This window comes from Oryzias latipes, chromosome 15 (assembly GCF_002234675.1).
Source record: "Oryzias latipes chromosome 15, ASM223467v1".
Classification (NCBI taxonomy): domain Eukaryota; kingdom Metazoa; phylum Chordata; class Actinopteri; order Beloniformes; family Adrianichthyidae; genus Oryzias; species Oryzias latipes.
In genome coordinates this window covers 28,275,111-28,287,862 of record NC_019873.2, presented here as the reverse complement: position 1 = coordinate 28,287,862, position 12,752 = coordinate 28,275,111, and the positions used below count along the sequence as shown (strand labels likewise).

The window sequence follows — 12,752 nt, the reverse complement described above, 5'->3', positions numbered from 1 at the left end:
TCTGTGCCGCTCGACTTCCTCACGAGCCTTTGTCTCCTATCAGCCTGACGTACTCGTGCGACGGCCACCACCTCTACACGGCCAACAGCGAGGGCACGGTGATGGCGTGGTGCCGGCGGGACCAGCAGCGCATGAAGCTGCCCATGTTCTACTCCTTTCTGAGCAGCTACGCCGCAGGCTGACCTCCTCCTGCTCCTCCTTTTCTTCATCTGCACTGACAGGGAGGAGGACGCTGCCTCTCTGAACCTGCCCTGACTCCTAATAATGCCACCCCCGGCTGAGCAAGCTCCACCCGCCCTTCCCAGCATCAGCAGTGATGAAAGTGTTATGTGTACATAGATCTATATTTATAAAAAGTTTGGATGAAGCTGCAGCAGACACTTTACACTAAACCTCTCTGTCGTCTTTTTGTTGGTTTCCTGGGAAGCTGCTAACCCCTGACCCGAAGCGTGTGAGGACCCGGGTCTGTCACTGCTCCTTGCTGGGGGGGGGGGGTCGTGCTCTGTGAGTGTGTGTGTGGGGGGGCTGTGTCGCGGCTTCACTTTGTGTCTCGCAGGAGCGACCGCACACGGGGGGGGGGCACCGTGAATCGGACCCCGTGGTTCTGTCCTCTGTGTTTTGTATGCCCCCCTGCCCCCCTCCAGCTGTGACATTTCCTCTCACGACCTGCATCCAGAAGCTCCACCCCCCCCCCCCCTGCTTTTCCGGTTTTACTGAACTTTTAACTCCGAAGCTTCTTCAGATCAATAACACTAATCTTCAACCCCCCCTCCCCCACAATGAGGGTCCACTCCTCTGAGGAACCAGTCGCACTTCCTCTTTGGCTGTTTCTGTGGATCAAACTGCACTTTTTATGAACCCAAAACAGCCATAATTGTAGTCTTAATTAAAGTTTTTATTGAATGAGACAAATAAACTAAAAGAAATGGTTTTCCCTCCGTCTTCTGGGTAAACCCGCCTCTGTCTTCTGTTTGTTTTAACCCTCTGTAGTGAATGATCGTCCATCGTTTCATAAGAAAGGGAACATTTCTCGTTTTCATTTCTTTCAGAAAGTTTGTTTTGTCCCTTTTCTGATCTGAACCTAAAGAAAATGTGACGTTTTTGTGTTTCTGTGAGAACGGGTGCAACTCCAACCTCCTGCTGGTCTTCATCCCTCCACCAGTTTTCTGTCAGGAAATGTGATGAAAGTTTTTATTATTTCTGTTTATACCTTATCTGTGCATAATTTAAGACCTGCTTGTGATCCCGGATTTCTCCAGACCAGTTTTTGTAGATCGGCATGCGGGCAGGAGGTTGTCTTAGGTTTTGATGTATATATATTTGCTTGTTTATGCACAAAACCATGTGATATTATAAATATATAAATATATAGATATAAAATATTTGAAGAAATATTACTAAACTTGTCGTGGTGAGTTTTTATTTATCTATTTCTGGTGAACTGCAGGTTTAACTGTCAGATTAATTGGATGAATAGGCGGAGGTGGTGCGTTTGGGGCCGGCTCGTACAGCGGAGACTCCCAGTGATCGAGTGATCTCTGCTCCACAGCCTGCATCTCATCGTCACACAGAGATTTCCCCCCCTGCTGCATGCGTAACATCTCTCCAGGTCCAGCCGTGGCGCTCACTTCGCCGCGCGCGTCTCCGCTTCCCACACGGATCACGCACGACTCACGCACAACGAACCGCTGAGGGGGGGGAGAAAAACCGCCAGGCAGGATTTACCTTCGCGGGTCGAGTCCGGCGCAGGAGCGAGGCTGGGATTTCCTCCCATCGATTCATCTCTTGACACATCCCTGGTCGTGCGCGCGTGCCTGCGTGCGTGCGTGTGCGTTGGGTGGAGTCAATCCGGAATTCTCCAAATTGGAAAACCGTTGGCACATTCCAGGTAGGTCGGTGGCTCCAAACCCGCGCGCGCCGCGCACGCGCTCCCACCCGAGAAATCTGCGGATGTGTCGGTGAAACGAAAGAGAAATGTCCGTTTCCCGGAGGTTGGGGGGGAGGGGGGGGGATCAGGGCCGCAGCCCCTCGTTTTTCTTTTTTTGTTTTTTTTTTTTAAATGACAGATCAACAATTAGCGTTTGGATACGGAGGCGCGCGGAACCGAAAAAAAGCCGCGCGGATGGAATGGAGACCTGCGTGGAAGGGAGGCCTGATGGCTTCCCGCGATGGTGGGATTCAAACCCCCAGCAGAAAATCCTACGAACGGGGGCTCCCAAAAAAATTCAAACGATTTTTACTCCATTTGATGCCACGAAACGGGAGCAAACCCTCCTTTGTGGGGGATGCAGCAGCAGCAGCCCACCTCTGGTGTTACACAATACATCTGCGGGCAGGTGGCCCCTCTGGCCAAAGTGGGGCAGATCAGGACTGAGGGGGTCAAAAGGGGGCCTGAAAGAATCGCAGGGTCTCTGCAGGGAGGCAGCTACAGGCTCTTTGGAGGAGAAAGGGAGAATCCATAGAACCTCCATGGACTTTGGAAATGCACCTGAGTCCTGTTTTTCAGTGCCCCCCCCCTCCCCCGTCAGCTCCTGCCCCGGATCACTGAAGGGGGGGGGGGGGGGGGGGGCAGAACAGTCATGCATGAGAGAAAAATGTCAAACTGCTGTCCAGCTGCTGCCTTCAAAGCTCTTAAGCTCTTTCTTCAGATAAAATGGAGCGTGGGCGCTGGAAACCCGCTTCTCCAGACAAAATGGGCTCTATAAATAAAAGGGGTTGTGGCAGAGATGGCTGTGCTCTGTGTGGAAGGGGAGGGGGGGCGGCATTACCTGACTTTCTCAGGTTCAGTGTGATGTTTACGGAGCCTGCTGTTTGACATCACAGGGGCCACCATGAAGGACGGCATCGCCAACAACAGCACGGCGAGCATCTCCCACGCCAGGAAAGCCGTGGAGCAGCTGAAGATGGAGGCCTGCATGGACAGAATAAAGGTACGCCCCCTCCTCCTCCTCCTCATCCTGTCACGCCAACGCTGGTCTTTCGTGAAAGGAAAGGATGAATTGTCCAAATGTTTGAGCTTCAGGGAAATTCTGCCGCCACCAAGCTGACCATACATATAAAAGTTGAAGATCTTTCTGCCCTATAGGGGTGGGCAACTCCGGGCCCCGAGGGCCGGCGTTTCTCCATGATCACCAAGCCGCACTCATGACTGATTACCTGGTTTAGGTGTGTCCAGCCAATTAGAGCATGCTGGCAAACATGCAGGCATGCGGCCCTCGGTTGGAGTTGCTCATATCTTGAACCATCGGATGATCAGACAGAAGTCTGAGCGTAGAGGTAGATCTTCAGGACCTGGATGGAGACTTTCACACACATTTAAGTTCAACACCAGACATTTTCTGCTGCTTTTCAGCATTCTTCTTCCAGTTTTTTGCTTTTTTTCACTCAGGATATAATACCTTGTACATTAGTTTGTTCCTATTTTGGACTTTAATTGCATAAAGGGAACTGACTCCTCCCCCCTGGCGTTCCAAACAGGAAGTACCCACGGGCTCCAAAATCCAATAGAAATAAACAGCTATTGGTCAGAATGACCATTCTTGCTCTGCTACAAGTTATAAAACTGAACAATCAGACGCCTCAATAAAAGTAGGTGGAGCCTGCTGGCCCCCACATCCAGTGTTCAAAACCTTTGACTGACAGATTTCATGCAGCCGATTTTCAAGTGGAAGGGGTGTGGCCTTCCAACAAGCTCACTCCTGATTGGAGAGACTAGTTGCCATAGAAACGTCGACTCAGGCCAATCACAACTGGGATTGATTTCTGCTTTGGGCTTCCTTCCTGTGATCTAGAATCGTATAGATGACATCAGAGGTCATCGGTCTAGTGGTCATATGTCTATGGGTTTCTTCACATGTGCTGGATTGCTTGAAGACAGATTTCCAGTCCTGAAAAGTTTCCTTGGTTTGGTTTTTCTGAATCAGACGGATGGGAGTCCGTTTGATTTCATTTAAGCCAATGAGAAAACGGAACAGGTGTGTGAGCGCTCTCACATGGGACGGCCTTAGACAGGAAGTGTTGCTGTGGATCCAAAGTGGTCAAACTATTGCCTGTAAAAACAATGCACGGCCCAACCCCTCCCTTCTCGTGTTTCCAAATGGGAAGTACAGTTGCTTCCTGAAACGGACGCCACCATGTTGAAACCAGTCGACAGTAATTGGTCGCTTTGAGTCGACAGGGATTGGTCCAAGTCGCTTTGAGTCATCCTATCTATGGCAATGGCGACAGTAGTTGCCATAGATACGATGACTCAAAGCGACTTGGACCAATCCCTGTCGACTGGTTCCGACATGGCGACGCCCGTATCAGGAAGCAATGGTGAGGGATTTTGCCTCATTACCCGAGAGCCGGAGGTAAGGCATTGTCTATGGGTGGCGCCACGCCTGGATTCGTCCATTGTTTTTTACAGTCTATGGGTCAAACCCACCTCTCTGGAAACAAACTGATCTTGGTCTTCTAGTTTTCAACAAGCTCAGCAGGAAATGTTGGGATTTATTTATTCCAGTGTCATGGTGTGTGGACCTCTGAAAATGTAGTGTCTTCCTGCTACAGTCTGAATCTGACCTATTTTTAAAGCTTCTATTTGATCTTATTTCTCATTTTATGTGATTTAGTAAAAGAGAGTGAAATAGTCGTGTGATTTTCAACAAGAATATATTTGATTTTAGTTCTGAAGTCCAGATTTTTAGTTTAGCCGTTTGCTACGTACACACCGGGAATGTGTGGCCCGATCAAGAACGCGACGAAAACGGGTTCTTGATCGCTCTCAGCACACAGTGGACTGTCGCTGCCCAGCACCGGCGCATGCACTCATAGTCTGAAGAGTGTTGCGTCGTGCTCTTCAGGCCTTTGTCTTTCACAGCTCCATACCAAAGACATTCCATTTTCAAACAGTTTTCACCGCTGTGAATTAAACAGGACACCATCGGGACGTCACTACCAAATCCGAGTCCCTTATGGGTCAAAGTTCAACAGGTTGACCTTTTCATGTGCACTCGATCGCCGCGCAATTTCTACAAAAAGCCAGAAAACGCGTTTTGAAAACCCAAAATGTGCAGATACTCTCGTTTACATGGACGCTTCGTTGAAAGTGATCGCTCAAATGCGTGTTTCCAAGGTCGGTGTGAACGCAGCGTCAATGTTCATCTTTCAGCTGACGGCTTTCACGACGCTGTGCTGCAGATCCCAAAGCTTTTAATGGTCGCTCGGTTCAGGAAATGATGTCATTCTTAACTTTTGATCTCAAAGCTGGTTTCGAAAATATGGTCTTCTCATGTGGTCGTTTTCCGCAGGTTAGCTTTGGTGATTCGGTCGCATCTCTTTGCTTGTGGAGTCCCTCAGGGTTCAGTGTTTGAGCCTCAGTTATTCTCGTTTTGACTTCTTTATGATTTTGGAGGGAAACTAAATGTTTCAAACTGAATTTAAATGCATATAAACTTTAGACTTTGAATTTGACAAACACTGTATATTCTATATGTATTATATATAGATATGTAGATTTTAAAAGTATATGGATGACTTTTTAGCTCCTTAAAATGAAGATATGCTTCATAACTGCTTTAGCTTCACTTAATATCATTACCAATGTTCAAAGGATGCAGAAATATATGAAGTTCTGGACACATCTTTACGTGATGAGAAGGTTCCCCCTTCTTTTTGTCCTAAAAAAACATTTCTATTCTTTTTAATAACAGTTGGGAAGTTGATCATCGTTTTTCAGCTTTTTTCACACTTTGTTTTTCACTGTTTTAACATCGACTCCAACAAAAAACCCAAAAATGAGGACAACAGCAGAGCGATGTTTGCATGTGGTAGAAACGGCCTCAGAGATCGTTTTCATGTAAAAAAGCTGAGAGGAAGGTTTCTGCTTTACAATTTTATCTAAAGAAAAATGCTTAAAATGACAAATTCCTGCTCCAAATAAAAACGGAAAAGGATGAAGGACATTTTTTCCGTTTTGGAAAACTTGTTGACAGAGAAACTTTTTTTAAATGTTGCGTAAAATTTCCCTCACAATTTCCAAAAAGGGATTTAGATTCACTTAGTCAAAAAACAAATGAAATGTTGCTCCAGTTTAATTTAGGACCAAATCTTTTTTCAGTTTTCTAACTTTCTTTTTAACAGCTTTAAGGCCTGTTCACACCGGGACGAATTTCGCCGGCGATTTTCGCCGACGTTTAACGCCTCGTGACTAAACAAAGGGCCCCAATGAGAGTGTGCACACCGACGCGAAAAAACGCCAGGCGTTAAAGCGTCAAAAAAAAAAAACGCCTCGGGTTCGTTTTTTTTTTTCGACGCGTCGCGTCGAAATCTACTCGACCAATGAGAACGGCGCTTTTGCTCACGTGTCTGGAGCTTCTGAAGTTACAGTAAAACACAACTTGGGGGCGCTCAAACACAAAACTGCCTTGCTGAGCACACATACCAGCGAAGAAGATAGACGCCAAGTAGCGTCTACACAGCCGCGAAGCAATAATGACGGACATTCTAAAACATCCCCGAACCAAGCACCAGTTGGAGCTACTGGTGCTTGAAATATTCATGTTTTCTTTGTTTGATTCTGACAAGCGTGTAAATACTTGCTCTCTTCTTCTGAGTGAAAAGCGACTTTAAGAAGCGTAAAGTTGCGCAGCGCCACCTTGTGTACAGGAGTATTTCGGTTTTACATTAAGCGCCATCTAATGTCAGGGAATGAAATTGCATGTTCACTCCACTCATCGTCAGCGAAAATCGCCTGGGTGTGAACACAAAAAACGTGGCGAAAAACGCTGGCGAATAACGCCTGGCGAATATTCGTCCCGGTGTGTACGGGCCTTTAGTGTATAAGACAAAGATAAAGGCAGAGGAGAAAACAGCCGCCTGCAGGGATTCCTCCTCTGCAGAAATACACGGATTGATTAGTGAACTTGATGAGTTTTTTAAAAATCTGCATCATCATTAGTCTTCATTTATGAGTCTCAACAGTTTGATGCACCAGAATCCTTTGACCTACACGTGTTTCGGGGTCCGCTAGGTGTTTAGGATTTGTGTCACACGTTACTCTTGTGTCTTTGTTGGTGACTTGGATGTTGGAGCTCTGCAGACGTTTGTGACGCTTCTCGTGTTTCCGGATCAGGTTTTAGTTTGGTTTCTGAGCTGTTTTGTGTGCGGTACAGACTCAACCCCTCAGAGGATCTGAGTCTCTCTTGACTGAAGAAGTTGCACTGAAGGCGGCGCCGAGGCAGCGGTCCGCCAGCCTCGTTTGCTGATCCCCTCATTTTGATGACGGGATGGAGAGCGTCCCGGTGACGGCGGCCGTCTCCGAGCAGATGATGGGGGGATCGCCGCTTCCTCATTAATTGCTCAATCAGCCAAAGGAATGTGATCTGTGCTAATGAGGACTCTCCTTCCATCACGAGTAATTACAGTCGGCCTGATGACGCGGCGTGCAGTTCGGCGCTTGGGCCTGTGGGGCGTCGGCTCTCTGCACTTTCCACGACGACTCTGTTTCCTCTGACACTGATGGATTTTCTGCTGCTGGAGGAGGAATTCCCACTTTGTGCAGCTTTAATGATTACATTAAGAAAACCGGATTCATGGCTTGTTGTGATTTTTCAAACATGAATGCTTTACATGTTTCATGCAGGTTCGGTGGAGTAATGCTGGAAGAAGCAGGTTTTGACTCCAACAACATTTATTGGGCCAAAAAAACAAAGTAATCAGCCTGTAAATGACCAGTTTGACTGAAATATTGCAAAACGCTTTAGTCCACTGGAAATCTTTTTTTTTTCTTCTTGTGTTTGTTTGATATCAGTTATAATTTAATTTCAATTCCATCACAGAAGTTTCCTCAATTTGTTGTTTTTATTTGAATCTCTGTCAAAGGTTCATGCTTTGAGTCATTTTCATCTGTGTCCTTTTTAGTTACAGATTACATTTTTACCTTTCATTTTTTATTATCATTTATTCAACAAATATATAATTAAATATACCGAATATTAAAAAAAGAAAAAAGTTGAAGTCCCGCTCTGATCATCTTTTGATCTATTTTAGTGGTCCTTTAATAATTTTTAGCCAAATTCTAGAAACCTGTGTTGTTTTTCTAGGACATAGTCTCTGCAGAGCGGCAGGAGTTCCCACCTGAGTTTTGTTTCTAAAATAGAAAAGGATTACCATAAATGAAATGTCCCATCACCGACCTTTGGATGTTTGAGCTGAATCTTCAAAGCATTCGAAAAATCTTCAATACCAGAAAAGGCGTTAAAAGTGTCGGAGAATCACTTCATTTCTTTCTAAACGGATCAATTAGGAGATTTTAGGAAAGTTTAGGATCGACATTTTCTAGGCTCAATAATAAAGTGGAGCATAAAAGCCTGTTTCCCTGTTACACATTTATCTGGAAATGTTGTTTGGAATGAGGAACCTGGAAAAGGCTTGATGGTGCAGAGCCTGCAGACTCGGCGCCGCGGCGTTGAGTTTATTTAAAGCCCCCGTGTCGTAACCATGTGGTATTCTCCTGTGACGGCGGCGGTGGGTGAAGATCAGATGGCCCGCTCCCCCATGCAGATCCCAGAGCCCTCGCCGTTGTTCAGCCCCAGCTGCTCCTCTGCTCGCCATTTGTGGCCCTCACGCCCCCGGCCTTGGCGTACAGTCAGTCCGCCTTTACTGTAACACTCGTAGTGGCTTCAATGAACGCTCCAAACGATAAAGTGGAACGTCCCAAACAGAAAGACGAGGACACTTTGGTTCACTGGATTCGGTTCGTTCAGCTGCTTTTTCTGATGCTTCCTCGATTTTGTGGATCAAACTTTTTAGGATGTCAGAAAAACCGGAAAACCAAATGATGGATGAATGCAGTTTCTACCAGCGGTGTCCAACCCGAGGCTCTGGTGTCTCCTCCTCCCTCTATTGTGGCCCGATAATTAGAATAATAATGTTTTGGTTCATTTGTTGGAGTTGATTAAGTCTTTTTGTCAGATCCCTGAGCGAAATGGTTGTAAAATCCTGAATCTATTTTTATTCACTAGTTCCCGTCAATTCCAATTATGTGCATAAATGTTGATTATAAATGTGAATTTACACTAACATTGTTTATATTTAATAATAAAAGAGGAAAAAAGTTGAATGCAGACCAAAGTCACAAAGATAGAAAATGTCATGTTAGACTGAAGTATTTCTCCAGGAGGATCTTGTTTTGAAAGGAACTTTAGCTGCTGTCAACAGAACAAAAATGTGTTATTTAAAAAATAAATATTTAAAACTATATTTTCTGTTAGGAATGACATAACAGTCACAAAAATCTCATTAAAGTTTGTTTTTTTTAACAAAGTGGGACTTTGTTGGTTGCAGTTCGGCTCGACTTTTATTACTGGAGCGGACCAGGGGAGTCGGACTGTTTCCTCAAAGCAAAGCATCATGGGCCGGGAGCTGACCGTGGTGCTGATGCCATGCGGTTTATGCTCTGAAAATAAAGATATTTAATGAAGCGCCGGGTTACGTGTTCTTTGCGTGGCTTCTTCTCCTTCCGTGGTTTTAATGTGGTTTATTCGTGACACATCTGTAAAAATTTCACGTAAAACCACAACCTTTCTCACTTTTTCCGCGAATTATGACCAATTCTCATCCATGTAATGTGCGCAAAATGTGCGTGGCGGCTGTGTGACACGGCCTTTAATCCAAAGTGTTTCTGCAGCTCTTAAGAAAAAAATTCAAAAATTACATTTTCCTCTGGTTAATGTTAGAAAAAATAGATTTTCTGTTTGTTTTTATGTAAAGTTTAGTCTATTCTTGTTCATTAATTCTCTATTTTGCATAAAAACGCCAAAATAGTTTTCAACAGAGATTAAAACAAGGAATTTAGTCAAATAATTTCTGAATTATAAGTTTAATCTGAAGCTAAATGGAAGTGAATATAATTCCAGTCCTCATAGGTGTGGATGAACATTAAAATAATCTAATATTTCTGACAGAAGTGACAGTTTGACCTCAGATCTGGTTCTGCCGGGACATTTGGAATCCAAACAGAAACCAGACAAAAAGCGCCTGTGTGTGTTTTGGATCAAATTCCAGTTTAAAGCAGAAGAAACAGTTGGGAACAAATTTATTAAAGGATTTTGTTTCTTTATTTTTTTAACTTTAGTTATCATCTTTTGTGTTTACATTTTTTACGTGAATGTAAACCAAGTTTTCCTTAAAAAAAGTTGCTTTATAATTGTAAAATGCAACATTTGGTACGTCATATATTTAAATGACAGCTTCTTTAGTTTTGTTTATTTCTGGACTCTTTTTTTTTCTCTCTCTGCGTTAAAGTGCAATCAAACATTTTGTTAGAATTCACGTTTAAAATCATTAAATTATTCTAAAGGGAAAAGAAGGGCTGGAATATTTTAGTTTGACAGACATAGAATATCTAAAAAAAAATGTTTTTGCCCCAGAATTTCAAAACCTTAGATGACAGCATCAGAGCAGAAATCTGAGGTTTTCTTCAGCATTAAAAAGATTTGTATGTGATATGAAAAACGCGTCATACATTTAATGTATTTAGAACCACTTTAAGATAAAAATACAGAACAATAACAAAACTTTTCGGGTTCTTCCACATTAACTTCCTTTTTTCCAAACACTGTCAAACTTTTCAATCCGAGTCGCTACACTGGACAGCAGGAAAATAAGGGAAATATTGATTTATTCATGTTATTGTCGTGGATTTTCTTTTTCTATCCCAAAGACTGGAGAGCTGCTTTCACTGAACTGCCCTCAGAAAATGAATAAAGCATTTCTCTGTTTCTAACCTTCTTTGTGTCTCAAACACGGCAGGTCTCCAAAGCCGCTGCAGACCTGATGGCGTACTGCGATGCTCACATACGTGAGGACCCGCTCATCGTGCCTGTCCCCGCCTCCGAGAACCCGTTCCGGGAGAAGAAGTTCTTCTGCACCATCCTCTGATGAGCTGCCGGCAGAGATCCTTGGGTGCAGGCGTTGCCTGGCTTCTCTGTCTTCTCCACAACTGAAGCTTCTGGCCATGGGCATTGAGGAGAGGTTTGCCTGGTGGACTCTCTGTTGGGGGTCCGCTCTGTCCTGGTGGCTGAAGGATTTGGGGGAGTCAGGAACCAAACTGGCAACCCAGTGAGCGTATCATGTCTTGTTAAATAGGTTTGTTATTGCTTTGTTATTAGAGAACAGTCTTGCTCAGTGCTTAATGAGATGAGAGATGTTTTTTTTCTTTTGTTGTGCTAGATCTTATTGCCTCAGGAAACTGACATTTTTGCCCAGTTTTGGTTCTTTTTCTTGATCACAGCAAGCATGAGTTTCTGTCCGGTAGGAAGCAGCTCTGTGATGCTCCGAAGCAGCCCTGAAATCCGACGGTTGTTCCTGCAGAGTCACCGACGCTGAAGCTGCTGGTTTCAGTGCTGCAGTGCAGCAAGGAAACTTTATCGTGCAAAGTAAATCATTCGACTCAGAAGAGAGAGGAAGGTTCTCCACGTGGCTTCTGCAGCTCTTATTTAGGGCGCAGTGATGAAGTTTTGAGCAAGCTTCCAGTCCTAAAATAATTGATGAATCTGCCTCCTCCTCCTCCTCCTCCTCCTGGAGCTGACTCCCCTGCCTCCCCTGCCTCCCCCTTCAGGTGATCCTACTGGATATCTTGGTTTCCTGGGCATGTTTCCTCAGCCTGATTTCTTTTTTTTGTATCTTTTTGCCTGTCCTGGAGTGAATGGCGAGGCCTTTCGACATTACTGAAGGCCTGCATGTTTCCCCGCTCCTTTTTGACGGCCTCCTCCGTTTCCGAGGGACTCTCAGTCTTTTAGAGTGTACAGTATGTTTCAGTGCCAATTTCCTGTCAGAGCGGCGTGATCCTCACACCCTGCTCCTGCAGCCTTTCTCCCCGTCCTCATTTCATTTTTGGAAGAAAAAGCACATTTTCCTTTACATGGTAGTTGAATAGCATTTGCCGATTTCTACGATGACTTGTTCTGATCGTTCTTAATATTGGTATTATCAGTAGTAATATTGAATATTCGTTGCACAGCACTGACGGCTCCATGACGTGTTGTGCTACTCAGCTCGTATGATACTTAGAAGAAAAAATATTTATAAGTCATGCAATTATTGTTACTAGCCGAGTATTTTTTAAAGAAAACAACAACAACGATGGTGAGGCTCGTTTACATGACATGATCCCCTTTTCTCGGTTCAGCTTTTTGCATTTTTGTTGGTGAAAAATGAATAAAAGGAGGAAAATAAAAAAAAATCCTCCCTCCTGATACTTGAATCATCATCGATGGGATCATTTCACGGCGGTCAGAAAGCCCGAGACGCCGCCTCAGGACTCTCTGACCTCGTCTTAAAGTTGGTGCCAAACCTGTAACCAGAATCACAACAGCTAGAGATTAATATTGCATGGATTTATTTCTGTCTGTGAAGGAAAGACCTGACATGAAATGTTATTGACCTTCTGGGTGCTTCTCTGCACTAAAGGATCCGGTAGAGTCAGGTCATGTAGATCAGTATTGTTTATTTTGGGTGGGTGGGGCTTTGTTAACTCTGACAGAACAATTCAATTAAAGGCAAACAATATCCCATACATGCTGTGGATTCTGCTTCGTTCTTCTGATGTTTTTCTCTTACGGCTCTCTCAGAGACGTGTCCGTCTGGCAGGAGGACGTGGCATTCTGGTTGTTGGTGGAGACCTCCTGTGGTGGAGCTGAGCCACAGTTCATCTGGATCAGCTGTTCTACCTTTTTCTTTTAAAAGAACACCATTCACCGCCTGTTTTC

General features: G+C 44.6%; 2 protein-coding genes across 3 annotated transcripts in view; both read left to right on the top strand.

Annotated features, from left to right (window-relative positions):
- The window catches only part of lyst (lysosomal trafficking regulator), a 65,495-nt gene extending 64,093 nt beyond the window's left edge, over positions 1-1,402 (top strand). For both annotated transcript variants that reach the window (XM_023963749.1, XM_023963748.1), the window contains exon 52: positions 44-1,402. In XM_023963749.1, the coding sequence (XP_023819517.1) occupies positions 44-182 (139 nt within the window). In that variant the 3' untranslated portion in view covers positions 183-1,402. The remainder of the gene's footprint in view (positions 1-43) is intronic.
- A 118-nt stretch (positions 1,403-1,520) lies between these two features.
- Positions 1,521-12,559, top strand: gng4 (G protein subunit gamma 4). Its single transcript, XM_004077482.4, has 3 exons — positions 1,521-1,888; positions 2,824-2,930; positions 10,795-12,559. The coding sequence occupies exons 2-3, from the start codon at positions 2,832-2,834 to the stop codon at positions 10,921-10,923; spliced, it is 228 nt and encodes a 75-aa protein (XP_004077530.1). The 5' UTR covers positions 1,521-1,888; positions 2,824-2,831; the 3' UTR covers positions 10,924-12,559.
- Positions 12,560-12,752: the final 193 nt, after the last annotated feature.